Source organism: Protopterus annectens, chromosome 15.part0 (assembly GCF_019279795.1).
Source record: "Protopterus annectens isolate FY-2018-M chromosome 15.part0, PAN1.0, whole genome shotgun sequence".
In the NCBI taxonomy this organism is placed as follows: Eukaryota; Metazoa; Chordata; order Ceratodontiformes; family Protopteridae; genus Protopterus; species Protopterus annectens.
In genome coordinates, this window is record NC_056749.1 from 86,856,917 (window position 1) to 86,881,402 (window position 24,486).

The following is a 24,486-nucleotide window of genomic DNA, read 5'->3' on the forward strand; positions in this document are numbered from 1 at the left end:
CTTATGTGTCAGGAATACTGTTTTATAAATATTAGTAAAGAATAAAGAAAGTTTAAGAAATGGAAGCCCTCTTCAAAACATGGCAACGTGCATCTGCGAAAACAAGGTTGGCAAAACAGAAGCACATATAAGAAAGAAGAAATAGTACACACACAAATGCACACACTATCAACTGCAACTCAGTAGCAGAAGAAAATAAACAGCATGCTTATGAGTCAGAAATAATGTCATAATAAACATTACAGAATAAAGAAAGAAAAAGTCCCAAAGGTAATGAAATTAATGCCCTGTTAAACAGGGCAACATTCATCTGCTAAAACAAGGTTGCTAACCCACAAACTATCTAAAAGAAGAAAGATGTAGAAGCATTCAGGAAACCAACATTTTGTTAGGAACTTTCAGAATAATTCAGAAATACCTTCCCAGTAAGGAGATTGTAATATCTCACAAGTATGTGTCCTGATCGATTCCTGTCTTAATGGAATACTTTGCAAGTGCAAAAATCATTCTTAATCAGGAACAGCAACACAGGAACAAGGGTTTAAACACTACTTTCAACAAGTGAGGAATCACTGTCAGTAAAATTAGACTCACAAAATAGTACTGGTAAGTGAAATGGATTTTGTAATTATACCTAAGAAAGGTATTAATGTCTTATGTCTCATTTTGGATATGCTTGAAAAGTAAGTTTTCAAAGCACCTTTTTACAACATGGCAAATGATTTGTGGATAAAGCAATTGTGAACATATTTCATTGAAGAATATACACCATTAGCAAAACAAGAAATTTAAACAATCTAAGTTGGCTTTGCAGTAATGTTAAGTTTCCATGCAGTCCTCACCCTCCAGAGACCTCTTGTTCCTTCTTGTTTATAAATCTTTATGAAGTTGACAATCATGCCTCCAGGAAGCAAACTACCCTGAGCCTGCATTCGAATCTGTGTATAAACAAGCTTGTTAGTGAATTAATCTAGATGTAACTACAAATTTGTAACAAAAACACTTTCAAAGGGATCAAACGTCATAATATAAATTCATTATGTCCCTCATTAACCCTACATTCAAGCCACAGATAAACCACAATCTAATTGTTATTCATTGTATGTACTACTTATGAGAAACACTCGTACATAAATCTGACCAGCAATGCTTTGCAAAGTAGTACGGAATTGATACTGAAAATGTTGACAGTTTCAAGTGCAAAGTAAATTAATTCACTGATGCTGGAAATGAAACACTGAATTTTTTCACTAACTTGCACTTATCTGTTAAGTTAAATAAAATTACAAAGACGAACAGAGAGATGGAATATCTGGCTATATTCCAAATCACAACTCATAAGGAGGATCAAGAATTTTCTAATGTGGTCCCAAAGAGTTAAAACAAAAACAACCCTTTACACCTTAAGGCAATGATACCATTTTAACAAATCAGGATCTTACAACTACTCATGCTGTTCACTTGAAAAGTACATGTATGTGAGCATATCATTGTTCTGTTACTAAATAAGGAGACATGCATCCGGTTCACATCTTGAGCTCAGTTTACCATCTTACAAGAAACTTCCGTAGTTGAGAAAACTTCATTAGGATAAGTTATGGCACAGGTCTTCTGACATATTTAGGATTCTTCACATCACATCTACTCCACTAGATGGATTTCGTAACAGAGCTATAGTATTTGACTTTAGACAGGCAAACAGAAAACATATGCCAGCTGCTTTGCTATATGTTACAATAACAAGAAAGGAACTCAAGGATCTCAAGGCTGCAGTTAATAGTACACATCAATACATATCTAAGCACTCAGAACAACAGAATATAAAACAGAACTAACATTTACTTAATTATCTTTTCTCTATTCCCATTGTTTGTTTGTGTCTTTCGGCTTTTCCCGGTTAGGGGTCGCCACAGCGGAACTCCGGTCCGCTAATGATTGGCAGTAGATTTTTACGTACTGGCTTGCCAGGCCTAATGCACAACCTTCAAAGAAGGAACGTCCATTCATGCATGTTGCTACACAGAAGACGCTTTATCTGAGAATCGAACGGGCAACGTCTAACTGTGAGGCGACAACGCTACCTCAGCACCACCAATGCAGTACTCTCTATTCCCATTATGTACCTCAAATAGTATTAGACATGATGCTAACATGTAAAAAAAGAGGGGTGCAGTGGGCAAAGCCTTGCCCCAAAAGTAATATCCTTTGCAATTTAGTAGTCTGTGTGAAGTCACTCAGATCAGTGTTTTGGTCTGATCATTCACTGAGTTCACCTCCCAGCACATATCATTTCAGTACATTATTGTCATCAGTTTGACAAATGGCATGTTTGCCTTTACAAAAATCATAATAAATCCTGAGAAATATGGATATGGAGCCCAGACCATCTTTATTAAAAAAAAAAAAGTATCCTGCTTGGTTACTTAATGTGTATCACCCTCCCTTTGACAGTCTGCATGCCTCTTACTTTCTCACTGACAGTGATATTTATTTATTTATTTATTTATTTATTTAATGACTGATTGATTGACATTTGTTTACTGAGAAAGTCTGTCTGGCACAGGTGCTCTTTTTCAGTGGAGGCCCAGGGAGAAAAGCTCCAATGTATGATATTTAATGCAATAAATACTTAAAATAACAAATTTTATAAAGCAGTTTCAGTGAATACATAGCATAATAGTCAGTATTGTGATGACCCACCACTGGACCAGTAATCAAGGAGCCTCAATCCTCACCACTGGCACCAGTGGGGGACGTACAGTGGGAGGATGACAAGTTACACGCACAGTATTTCCAGATGCAGCTCTCTGCATCAAGTGGAATTTTTCTTAAGAGCACACAGAGACCACAGTCAGTCTGGGGCTGGTTCCTCCTCCTTTCTCCAGATTCCCAATAAGACTCCTCACTGCCACAGCTACAGAGTTGAGATCACAGCTGAGTGACCAAGCCAAGGTCTCCAGGACCCTCTCTGCCTAACAAAGGCTTTGTATCCCTGCCCAAGCAGCTGACACACACACACACACACACACACACACACACACACACACACACACACACACACACACACACACACACACCTGAGAAAGGCTGGCACAAGTTTAATAGCTATGCCCCTTTCTGCCCAGACTATAAGGCAGTTTCTCCTGCCATCAGTCACTCCTTATCAGCGACTTTAAAGCCCTTAACAAAGGATGTCCAATCTTACTGTGTAAAGTTACTACAAATGGTAGTTTGACCAAGGCTATCAGGAGTGGCCCCTACACTGTCACCAAACAAATATGCAAGTACTGCCAGAACTTAAATATCTCTAGACAGATCAGCCACAATGAAATGTTTAAATATATATAATCACAGTAACATCAGAGTTCAAAATCACAGGAAATATTTACAACAACATTGCAGGACAGTCTCAAATAAATAAAGAAAAACATCTAAATTAAGCTTTGCTATATTCCTAACTATATCTAAGAGAATTACTATACCCTAGTTAACTTACTTAACAGCAAGGAAAGTGTGGTAAATGGGTATTTGTTGTTATCAGGTCCAAGACAGAATACAGAATGCAGTCTCTCATTATGAGCTTCCCAAACTAATATCTGAAATATTACTGCTGGGATAGCTTGCAGAATGACATAATTTCTTGTCATCTGACTATCTCAGGTAAAACTCCCACTGCTGAAAGCTAGCAGTATTTAGCATCCACCTGTGAAAATACATAGACTTCAGATCTTGTGGCAGATGGGGGAAGTCATAAAACAATAAAACACTTCCAAGACAATACAGAAAACTCCGTAGTTTTAGACATTGTGTCTCTGACTGCACTGAAACTGAAAGATAACATCTTTTTATGGCCTGGCCATAAAGTCATTTAATTTCAGCAATTTTTCTGAAGTTAACCCTGTGTATTCCAGTTTTCACTGTTTTTATATATATATATATATATATTTATATATATATATATATATATATATATATATATATATATATATTTATTTATATATATATATATATATATATATATATACCAGTTACAATAGTGCAGGTACATTTCTGTTCTATTGCAGTAGGCCATGCTGTGGTAACATTTTAAGCACTTGCAAATAACTTCAAGCAGTCTGATATACACATGACATACAGTTCTAATACATTTGTAACACAAGCATATTGTATGAATCATGTTGATATTCACAAATGACATATAATTATTTACAAAATTCCATACAGCTGCACTGGCAGTATCCCCTTTGACACAAGTATAATAACATTTACATTGATATTCACAAATATTAACTTTGCAAGTCTTGTAGTGAGACTTTACAGATAGAAGAGTGGTGTATAAGATAGTAATTTAAGAAATACAATAGAGTGAGTTACTAGTGGAGATAAGCAAGTCTGACTGTTAACAGAGAAGTAGTGACGGGACAGCAACTTGGTTGTGCTAATTAGAAGTAGGTATAATAGTTTAAGAAGTATAATGAAGTGAGGTATTAGAAGGGGATAAGCAGGTTAAATGATTTAGTGCTTTAAAGGTATAAGAAGCGTGATGAAGGGTGTTAAAGAGCTATGTCCAAGATGAGGAGCAGGGACAAAGCCAGGAGATAGGAAATCTTTTAGTAATGGTTAATTCCAAGCTATAGCTACATTGTTGGAAAAGAACCTGACCGCAGCAGTCCTTTGTGGTTTGTAGATAGCAAACAGCATTTTATTATTTAACTGTATGGGGCCATCTGGAAGATAGTAATTGGAGTAGGGGGTCTAATTGCAGAGAGGGTGGAAGGGGTAGTGATGATTTTATGGGTTAAGCTGAGCAGCGTATAAGATAGGTGGTGAGGAAGCTCGAGCCAGTTAAGTGATTTTAGTGCTAAATAGATGGGCGTCCAGTAAGTTTTGTTATAAGTAAATATGACAACTTTGTTATAGCACTGTTCATGTTTAGAACTAAATGAGGCTTGTAGGTGGGTCATGATAGGGGCTCCATACAGGACAGAGTGTAAGAAGTAAGTGGTAGCTAGAGATACCCTACCACAGTCTGTAAGGAATTTCTTTACTCTGTGTAGGGTGCCTAGTTTTTGATGGGTTTGCTTCATGTTGTTGTGACTATGTAAATCAAATTTAAGATTGTCATCAATGTCATGCCAAGGAGTTTTGTACGTGGGGTAACTTCAAATCATTCTATTATTTAAGGAAGAAATTTTAAACATATTTTTTTTCATGGAAATGGGATTTTAGAAAAAAAATGGAAGTCATTTTGTTTTCTTTTGGGATTTAGTGGCAGGTGATTTATCCTGCAGCCAACTTTCAACCCAGTTAAAGGCTTCTTGAGTAATTCCGGATTCCGACTAATAAATCAAATTCTATATGAAATGTTATATGGATGGGCATTAAAAATATCTCACGCATATTTTATTGCATGTTTTTATCAGTGTAAAGTAATAATGAAAAAAATTTTTAACAATTCACTGACAATCTAAACACATCTTTAAGCATATTCTTTAACAATCTACAACCCCAATCAGACTTCAGACTTTTATGTTCTGAAACCTAGGAAACTGGCTTTTAAAATGTTTTTTATGGTTAGTCATTTTTATTTAAGTGCATATGTTATTGCAAACATTTCATTTTTTGAGTTGATATAATGACTAACTTTTTTAACACCCAACTCTAAAGCACCACACCTTAGTACTAGATTTACTAATTAATTAATTGTATAATTGCCAGGATATTTAATGGAGGTTACTGCACACTGCAATTTGTTTTCACTTGATAAAGCTCAGGACTGCCTGAGCGAAAGCGCTTGTGTGATTTTATCTGTGACTTTTGGAATACTTCAGAAATAAAAATACAGCCTTGTGGACTTTAGCAGAGTTCCGGTTCCTTTCTTCAAGGTCGTGGATTATTCTTTGCTTGTCTTTGGTTTTTTGTGCATTACTCTATTATTTAAGGAAGAAATTTTAAACATATTTTTTTTCATGGAAATGGGATTTTAGAAAAAAAATGGAAGTCATTTTGTTTTCTTTTGGGATTTAGTAGCAGGTGATTTATCCTGCAGCCAACTTTCAACCCAGTTAAAGGCTTCTTGAGTAATTCTGTGAAGCTGTATTAAGTTGTCGGACAGGCATATTAGGGTCAAATCATCAGCATATTGCACAAGAGAAGCCTTCTGGCAGGATTTATGTAAATTGTTAGTGAACATATTAAAGAGTAGAGGGCCAAGAATGGAGCCCTGTGGAACATCAGTATTGACAGAAAGGAAGGGAGAAAAAGTGGAGAGCCATTTAAAGTTATATACTCAACATAACTATGCATCTGTGTTGTCCAATTTCATTCTTCCTCAACGTATGGAACCAAGTCCCCAGCTATGCAGATTTTAGGTGGCTCTCATGGAAGGATATTCCAGAGAACACTTGAACCAAAAGCAATTCTGCTTCTGAAAATGATGTCCCATTTGTAACGTGTAATAAAAGTATATGCATTAAACCATGTGGCTGCTGCACAAATATCATCAACGAAAGTTCTAGACCAGAATGCAGATGATGTGGCCATGGATCTAGTTGAGTGGGCCTTAGGTGGTTTTGGTAGGCAAAGACCTTGTTGGGAATATATTCAGGAAATGCAATTTGCTATCCATTTGGCCAGTGTAACTTTAGAAATTGGAGAACCCAACCGACTAGGTGAAAAATAAATAGCTACTCCATTTTTCTAAAATATTTTGTGCTGTGTAAATGGAACCATAGCTGTCTATGCACATCTAAAATATGTAGTATGTATTCTCTCTTGTTTGAAATTTTTGAAAAGAAGACTGGTAAATGAATGGTTTGATTTATATTTGATTCAGAAGCCATTTTTGGTAGGAAAGAATGTTTAGTTAGTAAGGTATCCCTGTCTTTTATGAAAAACAATGTAAGGAGCATTTGATGAAAGAACCTAGAGTTCAGAAATCCTTTTAGAGGGTGTAACAGCAACTAAAAAGGCTGCTTTCCAAGACCGGAATTTTAAGCAGTTTTTGTTGAAGACTCCAAGGGTTGTTAAGTTAAGCCTTGAAATACTACTGCTAAATCCCAGGGAGGTGACAGATCTTTCACTGGGCATATGGTGCCCTTTAGAAAAGCCTTACACAACCTGGAATCAGTCAAGCTAGAAGCATTGTCCCTGAGTGAAAACTTGATGTGGCTGCCAACTGTACTTTGATTTCCTCTCATACTGGTTCAGATTGCTTAGATCCAAAATTGGTCTCCAGTCCCCTGCCTTTTGTGGCATTAAAAAGAACCTAAAGTAAGTTCTGTATACTCTCTGATCCCGTGGGACCTCCTGGATGGTGGAATGTCACAAAGTTTGATCTTTTGGAAGTGGGCATTTGGGAAAATGGCATTAAGTAACATTTGGATATTATTTTTAGCACCCACAAATCTTTATTTATATTAGCCCAGGCATGTGGGTGCATGGACAACCATCCCCTGACTGCTTCCAGAGGCAAGCAGTCAGACATCCCTTCATTAGCGCTGAAAGGGTCTCTCCATAAAGGAATCTTGGAAACCCTGATTTTGCAGGCCTCCTCTGCCACAAGGATGGCATCTTCCATTTGAAATCCCTTCTCTGCCTCTGTGGGAGCTGTCTCCACATGAATCCTGGAAAAATCCCTGGGATTTATGGAATCACATTTTCTTGCCTCCTTTTTGATTCCTTGAAAAGGATCAATGAGGGGTAGAAAATTGAATCCCTATGACAGACAGAGTCTTTCCTTCCTGTTCACTGCAGGAAAGCATTTCTTTCACAGAAAGGCCAAACAAGGATGTTCTGTCAAAAGGAGCAAAATTGCATAACTACATCCAGGCATGCTTCATTATGGCAATGCCTGAACCGTCAGCCCATGAGTAACCTTCTGCTCTATGAGAAATCAACCTCACAGGCACATTGGAAATAGATAAAAAGAGTGGCCAGCTGCGAGGATGATCTTTTATAAATCTCTGCAGACATGGACTCTGTGGTGGATCCACAAAGTCTACTTGGCCTGAGTTATATGCCTCGAGCTCCATACCACTGTGTATGTTTGATTATTGCTTGATTTGATATGCTGCTAAATATTACATGCTGCTAAGATTCATAGATTAGTACTAGGCTAATGTGTGCCATTCCATGTCTAGCCAATTACCCCACGTGAGAATCAAACCTTGCACCTTGCATCTGTAAGGTGCCATCCTCCCACCCTAAGAATAATTAAATAAGATAAATAGAAATATGCTTAAAGGCAGACCTTGTTCACTGATTGCTGGTATAACTGAACTTCGACCTGTGAGTTGTTTACCAGCTCAGAAGATGTTTACCAGAATATGGGGGATTTCAATGAGGAACTATATCACAAGTTTGTGGGCTGTTTTCTGGAAAGGGGAAGCAATGTAGTCTTGTTTACAACTTAGGAAATGATTTGTAATTTTCTAAAATATTCCGGCTTATGATCTACATGTCATCAGCTGAACCTTTTGACCCTATTGTTTATTCAAGACTATAAAATTCTTAAAGGCTAAGCATCAGCCTGAACTGAGCATACAGCCATTTTGCCAGTGTCTGTTCTGTCTTGACTGAACAGATAGCTACACTAGATAGGATTGGAGTCCCCCTATCAGTGGCAAAGATGATTTTGTTTATGCATATACTTGTAAGTATATGATTTATTAGTTATACTGTTTTGTTTATCAGCTGATTGAATAGATATAGTTCTTTTTAGCTTAATAAAATTGTTAAGTTTGAGCTTTGGTGTCTTATATCATTTCTAATCCTGTATTAACCTCAGAATTTGAAGTAATGGACTAAGACTCTGAGACAGATTTTTAGAGTTCTTTGGTCAAATCCCTCTGCAGTCTTGTGAAGTGTGGCAATTGGTTTAGGGACCTTGAGGCAAAGGTTGCTGAAGCAAGCACATGCTTCCAAATCTGTCCAACATCCTGGACTCTCTGTTGGGGAATGGATAGAGGAGTTTCGTTTTGCTAGCTCCTTTTTGGTGGCTGCTGCCATAACCACTGCATCAACAGGCAATCCTTTGTTCCAGCTGGGCTTATCTTTTGGCTGAGCTAAAATTTTGTCTGGAGTACATGGGACTGCCTCATTAGAATCTGGTTCCTTCCATGTCCGGTAAGAGACTAGGTCACTGAGCTCATCGGCTGGGGGAGTCACCCAAGATGTGGATGGGCTGGCACCAAAAGTCTCCAGAAATACTGTATCTTCAGGGAAAGGTTACCGGAGAACTAACCAAATTTCTGCTTAAGGATCTCCAAAATGTCTCCAAATGAGACATCATCAGGTGGTGATCTGGAGACACTTAAGCTTCATCAAAGTCAATATCTTCAGTGATAATTCCAAGGGGGAAATCTGTGTGTCTCCTTTTACATGTTCTCCTTCTGTGAACCTCCTCGGCAGGATGCTCTGGGGGCGTGTCCGAAGAGATGGGTAGTTCGCCTATGGGAATTGCCTGGATACTAGTTGGTACTGGCTGTCCCTGTGTTGTAGATCTTTATGGGATCAGAGCTCGGAACCATAGGGGGAAAGGGTGTATCATCAGAGGATGTACGAGAGACTGGATCTCTTGAATGACAGAACACCCTCTCCACACCCTTGAAGCCAAAGAATCCAAAGAAGCCATGGCTAGCAACACCAGAGCTGAGAATTCCAAAGCAGACAAACCACAACTCTGCCTGGATCTGTGCCTTGAGGAGGAAGCAAGACCTGAGCTATCTAGTGCCCACCCTCTGAGGGGCAAGGATGGATCTGAAATCATCAGAGTAGAATCAGGCCCCAAGGATCGGACACTGATGCTTCAGCTTTGAGACTCATCCCAATTTGCGGGGACAGGAGCAGAACTGGTCAGGGGAAACTGTTGGGGTCGAAGATGTAATTCTCTGCAGCTCCAACACTGGGACTCACGGATCCTGGCATTCCAAAATTGAAGGACAGATTAGAGAAGGAGATGCAACAGTATGACAGGTGGCAGACTAGCTCATAGATCCAATGGGAGATGGAGACGGTATAACCCCCCCATCTGGACCTGAGCTTTGAGGAGCTTTCTCATCATTCTTTCCACTTCAGTTTCAGAAAGACTCCTGGAAGACCTGACATATGAGGTATTGGACTGAGGTGTGGAATGTTCCCTCAGAGTTTGCATGAGGGGAGAATGGAGCTAAGGAGAAATAAGGTTGACAAACTTAGGTCATCTGACCACTGGTGATACCAGTTTCTTGACCCCATTAGGCATCACCTTTAGTGAACTATATTCATGCAAAGTGCACAACCCTATTACTGATAAGTTATTTCTTACACTTATTTCACTGAAATGCACTTCTGTAACACTTATAATTGTGCTATACAGTTAATCTACTACATTTTGCACTGTTATAAAGCTTTTTTTACTGTTTCACTGCATTTATGTATTGTTTTAACCGTATTTTTCATTGCTAGATACTGTTTCATTACTCTAATTGCGTTTTTACTGAATTACTTAATTGTAAACTGCTTTTTCATACTAAGAGTCGTATTTTCTGTTTGTGAGTAATCTATTCATGCTTTTCTGTGCATTTTTGATATGTTGAGGTTTCTGTGTTTTAGTTAGGTATCATATAACTAATTTGTTTGCAGTTCAAAGCATTCTCTAGAGTCTTCTTGCTTCTTTATCTGTTTAAAACTTTCACTTAGTGGCTACAGCTAGTAGCTGTAATAGTTTTGCACCCCCCCCCATTGTTGTCTTGTTCTTATACTTGGTGGAGTTGCAGTTTCCCGCCCTTACTGTATATTTGATCTGGGACACTCCTCCCAGTCTAGTGTCATTAGTTCATTCTACCTAATAGAGAGAAAACATTTGTGAAAGCCAACCCACTTAGATTCTTAACCTTGAATTAACTTCTGTTCCAGCTTTTTCCTTTTCCACTTCACTAAAAAAAAAATTCTAAGCTTGTTTCCCCCTTTTCTGTACCGACTCTAGTCCAGATAAAGATTTGCTGTATCCAGGACTGTTTGTCAGCTCCCAAGCCTTTCTGCGTTGGAGGGAAGCCTTCCAGCATATCAGTGGGAGTGGTAAGCACTAGGCAACCTATCTACCACATAAGGAGTGGTTTCTGGCCCAGAAATTGTAGTCATTGGCCGTTTGGGCAGTTTTTCCATCTCTCTCTACTTTCTGATCTAAAAGCCCACATTTGCACTTGTTTCCCCCTTTCCTGTAACTAGTCTAGTCCAGATACAGATTTTACCACCCAACAATATGACCTGTGAGAGATGCACTTATATAGCCAAACTGGAAGCAAAGCTCTCTTTACCAAAGACTGGCCTAGACAGTCAAGAGGAGAAGGTAAACACTTGCACCGCACTGCACTCATCACATAGTCCCTCAAAACCTACACCACCAAAACACACACACAGAACCACAAAACACACACCTACATTCGCGGAGGCTCGCAGTACTAATCTGCCCAAACAACAGAGACCTCCAAAACAGAAATGCAAGCAACCTCCACCCCCCCAATACAACCCAAATGACACATAGCCCACGTACTCAGTGTGCCACTCAACTACAGCCCATAAGGCATAACGTACCCAACACTCTAGTCATAGGTGACTCTATAGTCAGGCACACTGATGTTCCACTCACCAGGCTAAACAAGGAAAAAGTTTCTGTCAGCTGCCTGTCAGGTGCCAGGATTCACTACATAACGCACGCACTAAGGTCACTCCACAGCAAGTACAAATATGACTCTGTCATTGTCCATGTTGGTGTGATGACCTGAGACGTACCTCCTTGGACTACATGAAAAGAGACATGGAGGAGCTCTCTGATCTTGTAGCCCAGGCCGGTATGACCCTAGCCCTGAGTAGCATCCTGCCATCACCCAGAATGACACCACAGTACAAGGACAAAATGATTGACTTTAACAATTGGTTAAGCTTATGGTGTCATTCTAAGGGAATCCAGTATGTGTCTGCCTGGAACGACATGAACGACAGACCACGCTGCTTTGCCAGAGATGGCCTGCACCTGTCGCCCTTGGGATTCCGGATACTGGCAAAGGCTCTTGCCACCCCTATAGTGCCTTTTTTAAGCAAGGTTCAAATGACAAATTCACCACCGTAACAGGTACAAGCAAGCAAAATCTGAGGGCAATGCTACTCAATGCTAGAAGTCTAAACCTCAAAATGCACTCACTCGAGGCACTCCTTAAAATGGAGAACATTGACATCTGTGCAGTGACAGAGACCTGGTTCAAAGCTCCAGAGAGCACCCCTGCATTACCAGGCTATAATTCATACCACACCTTTCGGCCACCAAACCTGGACCGAAACACTAAAGGTGGAGGCGTGTCCATATTCATTAAGGATATCCACACCTCCAAGCTAGTTGCTCGGCATAATGCATCCCAGATTATCCAAGTTCAACTAACTCGGGGCAAAAGTGCAATCCAGATTGTAGCTTGCTACAGACACCCCCACCATGTCCCAGGATTCCCACTCCTCTTTTCTTGATACACTGGAAAATATTAAGGTACAACCCAAAACTCTAATAATGGGTGATTTCAACTACCCTACCATTAACTGGGAAAACTACTCATGTACCAACTCTTTTGCTCAACGTTTTCTTGAAATCATCAATTCCAATGCTTTGGATCAACTTATCCACACCCCCACCAGAGGCAGCAATATCCTAGACCTGGTCACCACCAACATGGGTGACCGGTGTTCCACACCAGAGGTCAGCTCCTAGTTGGTCAGATCTGACCACAAGCTAATCACCCTAGACATCCACATCCCGCTCCCACCCCCCCATTAGGAAAACAACCGTAAAAAATTTCTCCAAAGCCAACTTTTTCGCTTCTTAAGACAGAAGTGGCAAACTTCATAACACCCATGCAGATGGACAATAGAGGTACGACTGCTGAATCCTACACAAATGCACTTTATAAGCACCTACACGAGTGCATGGATCGTGCTATCCCTAACAGAACCAAGATGGTATCCTCCAAAAAAAGGAAGCCAATCTGGTGGTCTTCTGCCATAAACAAACTCTACAACAGAAGAAATAAACTGTTGCAAAAAAGAGTAAAATCCCACGATTGGAGGAACTCCCTGGTCAGCCTCAGTAAGAAGCTGAGATCCCTCATAAAATCCTCCAAAGCTAGTTATGAAAACAAAATTGCCACTGATTCTAAAGACAACCACAAAGCATTCTATAGCTATGTCAAAAATCTCAATGGCAACACTCAGATCTGCTTTGAGTTACAGCACAATGACACTAAATATACAGAACCAACTGATATTGCCAACATCCTGGCAGATAGGTTCAGTGCTAACTTTACCCCCCAATCACCCCCTAAAGGGCCCATCTTTATACCGGAAGAATGCAAAGTTCCTGTAATCACGGCTGCGCAGATAAAAACTTCACTCTCCAAAGCCAAGAACACAGCATCCATGGGACCTGACAACATCCCAGGCTGCCTTCTACATGAACTACAAAATGAACTGGCACCCCACCTAAGTACCGTGTTCAATCATAACCTCACCTCAGGCTTTGTGCCCATTGGATGGCGCACCGCGACAGTTATCCCACTCCACAAAGGGGGGGGGGCCATAACAGACCCCGGGAACTACCGCCCCATTAGCCTGACGAGCCTCGTCTGCAAGGCCATGGAACGTATCATCATGGAACTCATAAACAAAGACATTGGAGATCTCCAAACCCTGGACCCCACACAGTTTGGGTTTGTAAAAGGCAGATCATGTCTCCTAAACCTGATAGACTTCTTTGAAGTAGTCTCCAAAGTCATAGATGAGGGTAAGGTGGTTCACACAGCCTATCTAGATCTCGCCAAGGCGTTCAACACCATCCCCCACTCTGGAATTATAGATAAACTCACTAAAATAGGTATAAATCCCTATGTCACAAGATGGGTTGCCAACTGTCTTACTGAAATAACACACACTGTGAAAGTAGCGGACTCCAAATCAGACTTCAGACCAGTGACAAGTGGAGTACCACAGGGTTCGGTCCTGGGTCCTCTCCTGTTTGGTATCTACTTCTCTGAAGTACAGGCTAACACAGAAGGTCTTTGGCTAACTAAATTCGCAGATGACTGCAAACTAGGAGCCATAATTGAAACTCCTAACGATGTGGACATCCTACAAAAGGGCCTCACTGAGACAGATGCCTGGTGTCAAAGACATGGTCTCAAGCTCAATGTCAAAAAGTGCATGGTCATCCCCTTTGGTAAAAATTCTGTACCCATGAACTACCACATAGGCGGTAGTCTACTTAACACCGAAAGTGTGATAAGAGACCTTGGGACACAGGTGGACAGTAGTTTCTCCTTTGATAATCACATCACCAAAGTGGTCAGGAAATCCTTCTACGTGGCACACCTCATCACAAAAGGTTTCTCATCCAGAAAAAAAGAGGTCATTGTTCCCCTCTACTCATCACTCATTAGACCCATTATAGAGTACAATGCCACTTTTGGTATGTACCTCACAACACATCTACAACAACTGTAAAGGCCGCAAAAATACCTCACAAAGAGGATTACTGGCCTCAAACAGATGCCTTACGCAGACCGTCTCAAAAAACTCCAGCTTTAGTCTGACGCATATCGTCTACTCAGAGGCGATCTCTGCCTAATATACAAAGCTATGTCAAACCCAGAGCTGTTGGACATGCTCCACTTAAATAAATCCCAATCTCTCCGAGCTAACACGCTCTAGGGAACTAAACCTTGTCACCACAATAAACATTACATGCTGGAGGGATAGATTCCTGTCCCAGAGACTTCCCATACTCTGGAACAGACTACCTAACTATGTCAAACAGAGCTCCACATTAGCACTCTTCAAGAAAAATCTTGATGATTGGATGGGTAATAGGAAATTCACCCCGGTGATCACTTCTGTGGTTCTGCTTGACAGGGGCACAGGAAAATAATTTTCTTGGGTGGCGAAAGCCAGGGTACATTTTTGGCTAGGCTTGTATAGGCCCTAGGGCCAATAGCCTAGTACCTACCTATGAACCTATGCTGTATCCAGGTCTGTTTGTAAGCTCTTGAGCCCTCCCCGCCAGCCTTTCTGTGTTGGAGGGAAGCCTTCTAGCTTATCAGTGGGAGTGGTAAGCACTAGATAGCCTATCTACCACAAGAGGAGTGATTTTTGGCCCCAATTTGTGGTTTATTGGCCTTTTGGGTGGCTTCTTCCATCTCTTCCAACTTTCTGGCATAAAAGCCTGTGTTTGCGCTTGTTTCATCCCTTTCTTGTAACTAGTCTAGTCCACATACAGATTTGCTGTGTCCAAGACTGTAAGCTTTTGAGCTCCCCAAGCCTTTATGTGTTGGAGCGAAGCCTTCTAGCTCATCAGTGGGAGTGGTAAGCATTAGGTAATCTATCTATCACAAGAGGAGTTGTTCTTGGCCCAGAAATTGTAGTTTATTGGCTATTTGGACAGTTTTTCCATCTCTCTCAACTTTTGTGGTTTAAAATCCAAGCTTTGCTCTCATTTCCCACCTTTCTGTAACTAGTCTAGTCCAGATACAGACTTGCTGTATCCAGGACTGTTTGAAAGCTTCTGAGTGGTGCTAGAGCCTGCTCTTCAAATTTTCCCTTAGATCTACTAGTTCAGTCCTCTCCTGCACTTATACTAGCTTATTAGTCTTTCACTTTACCAGACTTCTTATAGCAATTATTGTAGCACACAAGTACTACCAACACTAAACATTCTACAAGGAAACAGATCTAGTACTTATTATCAATGGCCACACTGGCAGGCATGTATAAAGGTCAGTTCCCTGTGCTTTCTTTTATTAACCTGGTGAACTTGGGCATCCTGATGCAATGTAGCAACAACCTCGTGTACACCGACAACCCTCTCCTCTTACCTTCCACCACTCACACTTGCGAGAGAGGCACTTATATATCCAAAGTGGAAACCACGCACTCTCCAGCCAAGACAGAATAGCTGGTCAAGAGGATAAGGTCAACACTTGCACCATACCACATGGAACACATAGCCCTCCGGAACACACACCAGCACTGCCTTGACATAAAACCACAAACCACACATCCACCTTCGCAGAGGCTCTCAATAAATATCTACCCAAGCAGCAGAGACCTCCAAGGCAGAAACGCACTTGACCACCACAACACAACACTAATCACGAGACACATAACTCTCCTAAAAAGTGTGCCACTCAACCAAAGCCCCTAAGGCAAAACAGCATGCCCAACACACTAGTCATAGGTGACTCGATAGTGAGGCACACTGATGTCCCACTCACTAGGTTGAATAAGGATAAAGTAACAGTCAGCTGCCTGTCAGGTGCCAGGATCCAACACATAACGCATGCACTCAGGTCGCTCAACAACAGGTACAAATATGACTCTGTCATGTGGGTATGAATGACCGGAGACGTACCTCCCTGGACTACATGAAGAGAGACATGGAGGAGCTCTCGGATTATGTAGCCCAGGCGGGTATGACCCTAGCCCTGAGCAGCATCCTACCATCACCCCGAATGATACCACAGTACAAGCAGAAAATGATTGATTTGAACAAATGGCTAAGTTTCTGGTGTCATTCTAAGGGGATCCAGTATCTGTCTGCCTGGGATGACATGACTGACAGACCTTGATGCTTTGCCAGAGATGGCCTGCATCTGTCACCTCTGGGCTTCTGGATACTGGCCAAGGTTCTTGCCAACCCTATAGTGCCTTTTTTAGGCAGTGTTCCAAAGACCAAATTACCACCTTAACAGCTACAAATGCAATCTGACGGTCATGTTGCTCAATGCTAGAAGTCTAAATTTCAAAATGCACTCGCTTGAAGCACTCCTTAAAATGGAGAACATCGACATTTGTGCTGTAACAGAGACCTGGTTCAAGGCAGCAGAAAGAACCCCTGCACTACCAGGCTATAACTCATTCCATACCTTTCAGCCGCAGATCTTAGACCATAGCTCCAAAGGCGGTGGTGTTTCCATATTCATAAAGGATGTGCACACCTCCAGACTGGTAGCTCAGCATAAAGCATCAGAGATACCTCAGGTGCAGCTAACTTTGGGTAAGACAGTGATTCAAGTCGTAGCCTGTTATAGGTCCCCAACCATGTCCCAAGACTCACACTCCACGTTCCTAAGCACCCTGGAGAATATGAGGGTCCAACCTAACACTCTCTCATTAGGCGACTTAAACTACCCCTTCATTAACTGGGTAAACTACTCATGTACCAATACACTTGCCTAACGTTACCTGGAGTTCATTAATTACAATGCCCTGGACCACGTCCTTACACCCACTACAGGTAGCAACATCCTTGACCTGGTCATTACTAATATGGGCAACCATTACTCTACACCAATAGTCAGCTCCTCCCTGGTTAGATCCGACCACAAACTAATCACCTTGGAAATCCACATCCCCCCCAGTAAAGATAGCCATCATGAAAAACTTCTCCAAAGCTAACTTTGGGATCCTAAAAACAGAGGTGGCTAACTTCACAGCACCCATTCAAATGGAGACTGTAGAATCATACACCAATGCACTGTACGAACAAGTACACACATGCATGGATCTTGCCATAACCAATAGAACTAATAAACTCTCCTCCAAAAAAAAGGAAGTCAATCTGGTGGTCCCCTGCCATAAACAAACTCTACAACAGAAGGAGGAAACTGATGCGGAATAAGGTGAAGTCCCAAGACTGGAAAAACTCCTTTATCTGCCTCAACAAAAAGTTGAGATCTCTCATCAAATCCTCTAAAGCTAGGTATGAGAATTGCAGCAGATAGTAAAGACAACCACAAGTCCTTCTATACTTATGTAAAGAATCTCCACAGCAATACCCAGATTTCCTCTGAGCTACTGCACAATGGTATCTCCTATACCGAGCCAACAGATATTGCCAGTATACTGGCCGACAGATTCAGTGCCAACTTTACCCCCCCCCCTCCAAAGGACCAATCACAATACCAGTACACTGCCAGGCACCCAGTATTACTGCTACACAGGTTAAAACAGCACTGTCCAGCTTCTATGGGACCTGACAATATTCCTGGTTGTGTTCTACATGAACTACAGAGTGAACTGGCACGTCATCTGTGCGCCCTGTTCAATCACAGCCTCACCTCAGGCTTTGTCCCTGCCGAATGGCACACTGCTATAGTCATCCCTCTCCACAAAGGAGGATCGAAAACAGACCCTGGGAACTATCTTCCCATTAGCCTGATGAGCGATGGAAGGCATCATCATGGACCTTATAAACAAAGATAGAGGGAATCTCCAAACTCTGTATCCCACACATTTTGGTTTTGTGAAGGGGAGATCATGCCTGCTCAACTTGGTCGACTTCTTTGAGTCAGTCACCAGAGCTGTGGATGTAGGCAAGGTGGTTCATACAGCCTACCTTGATCTGGCCAATGCTTTTGATACCATTCCCCACTCAGGAATCATAGAAAAACTCATTAAGCTTGGCATCAACCCCTACATCACTAGGTGGGTTGCAAACTGTCTCACAGATAGAACCCACATTGTGAAAGTAGCTGACTCCAAGTCAAACTGCCAATTAGTCATGAGTGGAGTCCCACAGGGTTCGGTCCTGGGTCCTCTCCTGTTTAGTATCTACTTCTCTGAAGTCCAGGCCAACACGAAGGGACTCTTGGTTGACAAAGTTCACAGACGATTGCAAGTTGGGAGCTATTATTAACTCCCCAAGTGATGTTGACATCCTACAGAATGGCCACACTGTGAACAATGACTGGTATCAGAACCACCATAAGCTCAATGCCAAAAAATGTGTCATTATCCCCTTTGAGAAAAACCTGGTTTCCATGAATTATCACATTGATGGTAGTCCACTGAACACAGAAGGCGTTATAAGAGATATGGGAACACAGGTTGACAGCAACCTCTCTTTTGATCACCACATCACCATTGTGGTCAGAAAGTCCTTCTATGTGGCACATCTCGTTACTAAGGGTTTTGCATCCAGGAAGAAAGAGGTCATTGTCTCCTTCTACTCTTCTGTCATTAGGCCAATCATTGAATACAATGCCCCATTTGGCATGTACCTCACTAGACACCTGCAACAACTGGAGTACAAAGTACATCACAAAGAGGATCCTAGGCCTTAAACACTTGTCCTATATGGACAGACTCAAAAAACTCCAACTATTCTCTGTCTCATACTGCCTTCTTAGAGGTGATCTCTGCTTGACTTACAAAGCCATGTCTGACCCAGCTCTGTTAGAAATGCTACATCTAAAGAAATCCCAATCCCTCCACACCACACGCTCCAGAGACCTCAACCTTATTACCACAATTAACAGAACATGCTAGAGGGACAGGTTCATAACCCAGGGACTGCCCATGCTATGGAACAGACTTCCCATACATGTCAAACAGAGCATCTTGCTGACCCTCTTCAAGAGAAATCTTGACGAGTGGATGGGAAACAGAAAATTCACCTCAGGGATAACACCAGTGGCTCTACTTAAAAGAGGTACTGGGAACTAAGGTCGGGTCGCACTATGCCAGGGTAATCCTATGGCTAGGCTTGTAAAGGCCCCAGGGCCATTAGCCTAGTGCACACCTTTGAACCTACATCAATACGATATATGTTGTGATATATACAATATCAGTGAAATTTAGACTGTTGAGACAAATAATTAATTCAAAGTGTATAAAGTGTCTGCATACATTATGCATTATCCTACTGGCTCCAGCTTGTTCAAGAGGAACACCAGCACCGAGATCATTACGAGCAAGTTTCTGGCTCTCCAAGTCTTGATCAGTCTTGTAAACAGTTTTACACTGAGAAGGTAGTAGTGCCATCTCTAGCGCACAGTTCTAAGATAACATGTTAGACTTCTGATAGCTAAACAAATGAACTTCAGACTCTTTAAATGCTTTCACTGTCTTCTTTGTACCTGCACATTTCAACGCATGAGACTGCACCATCTCGGTTACTCTGCTTCACCAATTACTACAGCAGAAATGACAGGTTTCTACAAATTAAAAACAGAAGTCCACATTCATCTTCATTTCTTCTCCTTTCTGTAAGGCAGCACAAGTCTTTGCACATGTATCATAATAAAATATCTATCTGACCTAGTTTTTTTCTCAGTAATACATTTGCATTCCTCTTATTTTCAGGATTAAAATGAGGTAAACAGTTAATCTTTAAGATAATTTCTCTAATATTTGTACTGGTGAAAATACTACACTTTTCAAATGTATGTTTCTGTATTTTAGAAATGAAAGACAGCAATCTGAGTATTAAGTGCTGTTATATCTCTTTTTTAATAATCTGTTCATTTGGCCTGCTTGCTCCTGGCTTTGCAGATATCTATGTATTAAGGCAGTATTTTAAGTTCTACTGCTTCACAGAAATACATAATTATTGATTCATGAACTGTCAACCACTCTGATATTACCTGATCAGGTATACTATATGCAGTAAAGACCAGACTTCAGTACCATCATAATGTGAAAGTACTAATGTTTGCAACCGTGTGCAACTATTACTTCTTGGTACTGTAAGAAACGGTCAATAAAAGAAGGCACTGTGCATTAAATGACCTACATAAACTTCCCTCTGACTGTACTACCATACAATATGCAGACGATTCAACCATAATCTGTACTTCCAACAACTTTCTGACCTCCAAAAGTTAACACAAAAAGCCTTTACATCCATAGAACTCTGGCTAAACCAATCACAGCTATTACTTAACCCTAATAAATCTAAACTACTAATCTTTGCATCTAAATCTGTTCCCACAGACTTTACTATATTCTCCATAAACAAAACCCAAACAGTGTTAGTAGATCAGGCCAAACTGCTTGGACTTACTATTGACAACAAACTTAGCTTTGACTTGCATATTAATAATGCAATAAAAAGACTCGCTTCAAATTAGTCAAACTTTACAGAAACAGACAATACTTAGACAAATCCATCCGAATAAAACGTTCAAAAAGTCTTCTCCTTCCAACCTTACTCTGTGGGTCTGCTATCTTCACCAATCTCCACAACTCTTTAACACAAACTGCAGTCCTGTTATTATAAGATTGCAAAATTCACATCAGCCCAACCAAATCGCACGCACCATTGCCAGGCCACTAGAGAACTAAACTGGCTAGAATTTGCACATTACCTACATTACACCCAACTTACCTTTGTCCATAAGCTCATTTATAGATGAGTGTTGCCTTTCCCTGAAAAATATCATTGAACCTTACGTCCCATCCAAAAATCTATGCTCTAACAACAAACACCTACTTAAAGTATTAAAACCTAGTAAAAGAGCAGGTAGCTGCCTCTATTCCCTTTTCATAACTAAATTGTGGAATGCCCTCCCATCATCAGTTACAGAATTAGACAACATAGGTGCGTGCGTGAATGGGTGTGCCTTCTTTGAAGGTTGGGCGTCGGGCTGGCAACTCGGCACAGTAAAAATTCACTGCCAATCATTAGCAGACCGGAGTTCCATTGTGGCGACCCCTAACTGTGAAAAGCCAAAAGACTTTATCTCCTTTAAAAGAAAACTAAAACATCTCACAGATAACCCCAGTTGCATATGCAACAGATACCCACAGCCTCCTTAATCTAGCAAAACTGTTTCACATAGTAAATATACTTGTGTATATGTCATACTGTTATACCATATGAGTTATCCCTAATCTTTATTATCCTACTCCACACATCTGTACAACTATCTTAACACATTTTCTCTTCTGTCACTTTCTACTTTTAATACTACCATTAAATACATACCACCTATAATCTACATATCCCACCACCTAGCTATAAGATTCTATCTATCCCACCTTTAACTCTCTAATTCTACCTTCCCACTATACTTACCTTTTCCTTTTCCCACCCCCCAAAAAAATAATAAAAAAAAAAATTGAGCTGTATTGCTAAATATTTCTGTTTAATTTGAGCTGTATTGTTAAATATTTCTAAGTGTTTAATTTTCCTACATGCTAATCTTCCATTGTTACTGTATTGTGCCTTTTTACAATATATGTGCTGTTTAGATGTTTTTGGCTTTTCCCAGTTAGGGGTCACCACAGCGGAACTCCGGTCCGCTAATGATTGGCAGTAGATTTTTATGGTGCCGAGATGCGAGCCCGACGCCGACCCTTTAACAAAAGCACGCCCATTCACGCATGTCTTTCGAATGCCACTCGACAGAGAAGGCGCTCCAGCCGAGAATTGAACGGGAGAACCTTCTACCGTGAGGTGACAACGCTACTGCTGCACCACCACGGCTTTTAGTTTTCTATATTATTTCACTTGCTTTATAAGTAATTGTTTCCTTACAAATTCATGTAATGATTTTCATGTAACTTGGAGCTTTTCTCCCGGGGCGTCCACTGAAAATGGGTCTCAATCCCAGTGGACTTTCCTGGTCAACAAATCTCAATAAATAAATAAAGAAACACATCGGTGACAAACCAAAATGCTGCCAGCCCAGCTAGCTGGAATTTTGTAAATAATCATATGTCATTTGTGGATATCAACATGATTCATATGCTTGCCTCACAAATGTAAGAGAACTATATGTTATGTGTATATTAAACTACTGGTACTGAAGTGTGTGTGTGTGTTGAAGGGTTTGTACAGTACTGAGCGTCAAGAATGTAACCACAGCATACCCTGTTGGAACACTGAAGATTAATCTGCAAAACTTAAGAATAGTTAAGGTTAAGTTACTTTATAACTGGGCTGAAAACAAACAATGTTATCTCTCAGTTTCAGTTCAGAAGCAGACACAATGTCTAGAGCGAGAAGTTTTTTTATTGTCTTGAAAGAAAAGTAATTACTAGGTTTAAAATGTAAAATGTTTTATTGCGTTATGACTTTCTAGCAGCTACACAGTTCTGACTGTGATCTCTGTTTGCTCTTAAGGGCAATTGTACTTTACTGTGTGTGTACTTGTCATCCTCCCATTGTGTACGTCCCTCACTGTTGCCAGTGGTGAGGACTGAGGCTCCTTGATTACTGGGCCAGTGCAGGGGCGTCACAACATCCACTCACACTTTTGTCTAAGTAGGATCCAGTATTCCATATGTTAATTTGCACTTTTGGATTCTCATCTCTGAATGCATTACAACCATCACATTTTTGAACTATCTGTTCAGTCTGTTCAGACATTTGAGATCAATGAAGAATATTGCAAGCTACTTCATTATAGCTCCTTGATGTGACTCGTGAATTTTGTGTAACATACCGTGGTATTACAGCTCAGTACAAATGCTAGGTCTGTCACCTTTCTCTTCTGCACATCAAGCTGATCACAATATCTCAAATGTAATCTATTGCCTGGCTGTACTGCTTTATTAATGTCAAGCCACCCATTCATAACTACATCTCGCAAGAACTGTGCACACTGTTTTCTTGCATAGATTGTTGGTTCCTGTAGATTCTGAGCAGCCAAGTGCAATTCCAAGATAATCTACGTGACTTCTAGATTTTTTTTTAGTACGCTTTCTTTATATTCCAACAAATAAAGTCTAATATATATCCCCTCTATATGCATGAGTTAAACCTGATGGCTGAACTTAAACATCATAAACTCATTAACATTCTTTGAATATGGTAGGAAGGTTATGAATAGATTTTTTTAAATATGTTCTGCAGTAGCTTATGATCTGACTTCCCCAGTGACTAATTTACTACTTACACAAGCAAGGAAAATTTTGACAGCCAAAGATTGTGGCTGGCACTTGTTTCACTGTTTAAGAACAGTGTACCTGAGCATCAGGCAAAGCTTTTTATACAAGCACTCCTGGTCTGCCACCCTGCTGCACCAGTGGTTAAAGTTGTTGTCAGTTACCGTCCACATGACATGTAACATATAAAACTACAACGTATCAATGAAACCATTTCTAGCATTTTTAACACTTCTCCTGTGATAAGAACCAAGCAACATAATTCTCTAGTAAATTATGTGGCAGTTATATCTGGCAAGTTTGGAATCAGCTGTGAGAGATAGATTAAGGAACTGCAAATGATGAAACATCGGAATTCTTCATATTTAGTATGGCACTGACCTTATCAAAATCTGGTTTGAAACCTTCAAATGTCAAAATATGTCCATGTACTTGACAGTAAATGTAAATCTGACACTTTTAGTCATTTTAAAGACTTTTTGAATTAATCTGCTCAGTAATTATATAAATTATAGTCGTGCTGTTGTTTACTAGCTCACCGCACTATAAGATTATCAGTTGTATTGATCATATCTTCTAGCCCTTCGATCATTTTAAGTTCATAGGTGGTTACTAGGCTAATGGCTCTAGGGCCTTTACAAACCTAGCCATGTAATACCCGTGTTCCCTATCGAACATTGTTAGACGGTTCCCTAATTGACCACTGTTAGATGGTTTGATTGTTTGCAGAGTGAATCTATGATCAGCACTGGCTGCCCCTGTCTATGAGGGACATATGTGCCACGCCAGGGGTGAATTTAC

General features: G+C 40.6%; 1 protein-coding gene across 1 annotated transcript in view; it reads right to left on the reverse strand.

Annotated features, from left to right (window-relative positions):
* SLC25A14 (solute carrier family 25 member 14) overlaps nucleotides 1–24,486 on the reverse strand; it is a 1,283,912-nt gene that overhangs the window by 824,892 nt on the left and 434,534 nt on the right. The window contains exon 5 of the mRNA XM_044057171.1: nucleotides 843–938. Coding sequence (XP_043913106.1) covers nucleotides 843–938 — 96 coding nt within the window. The remainder of the gene's footprint in view (nucleotides 1–842; nucleotides 939–24,486) is intronic.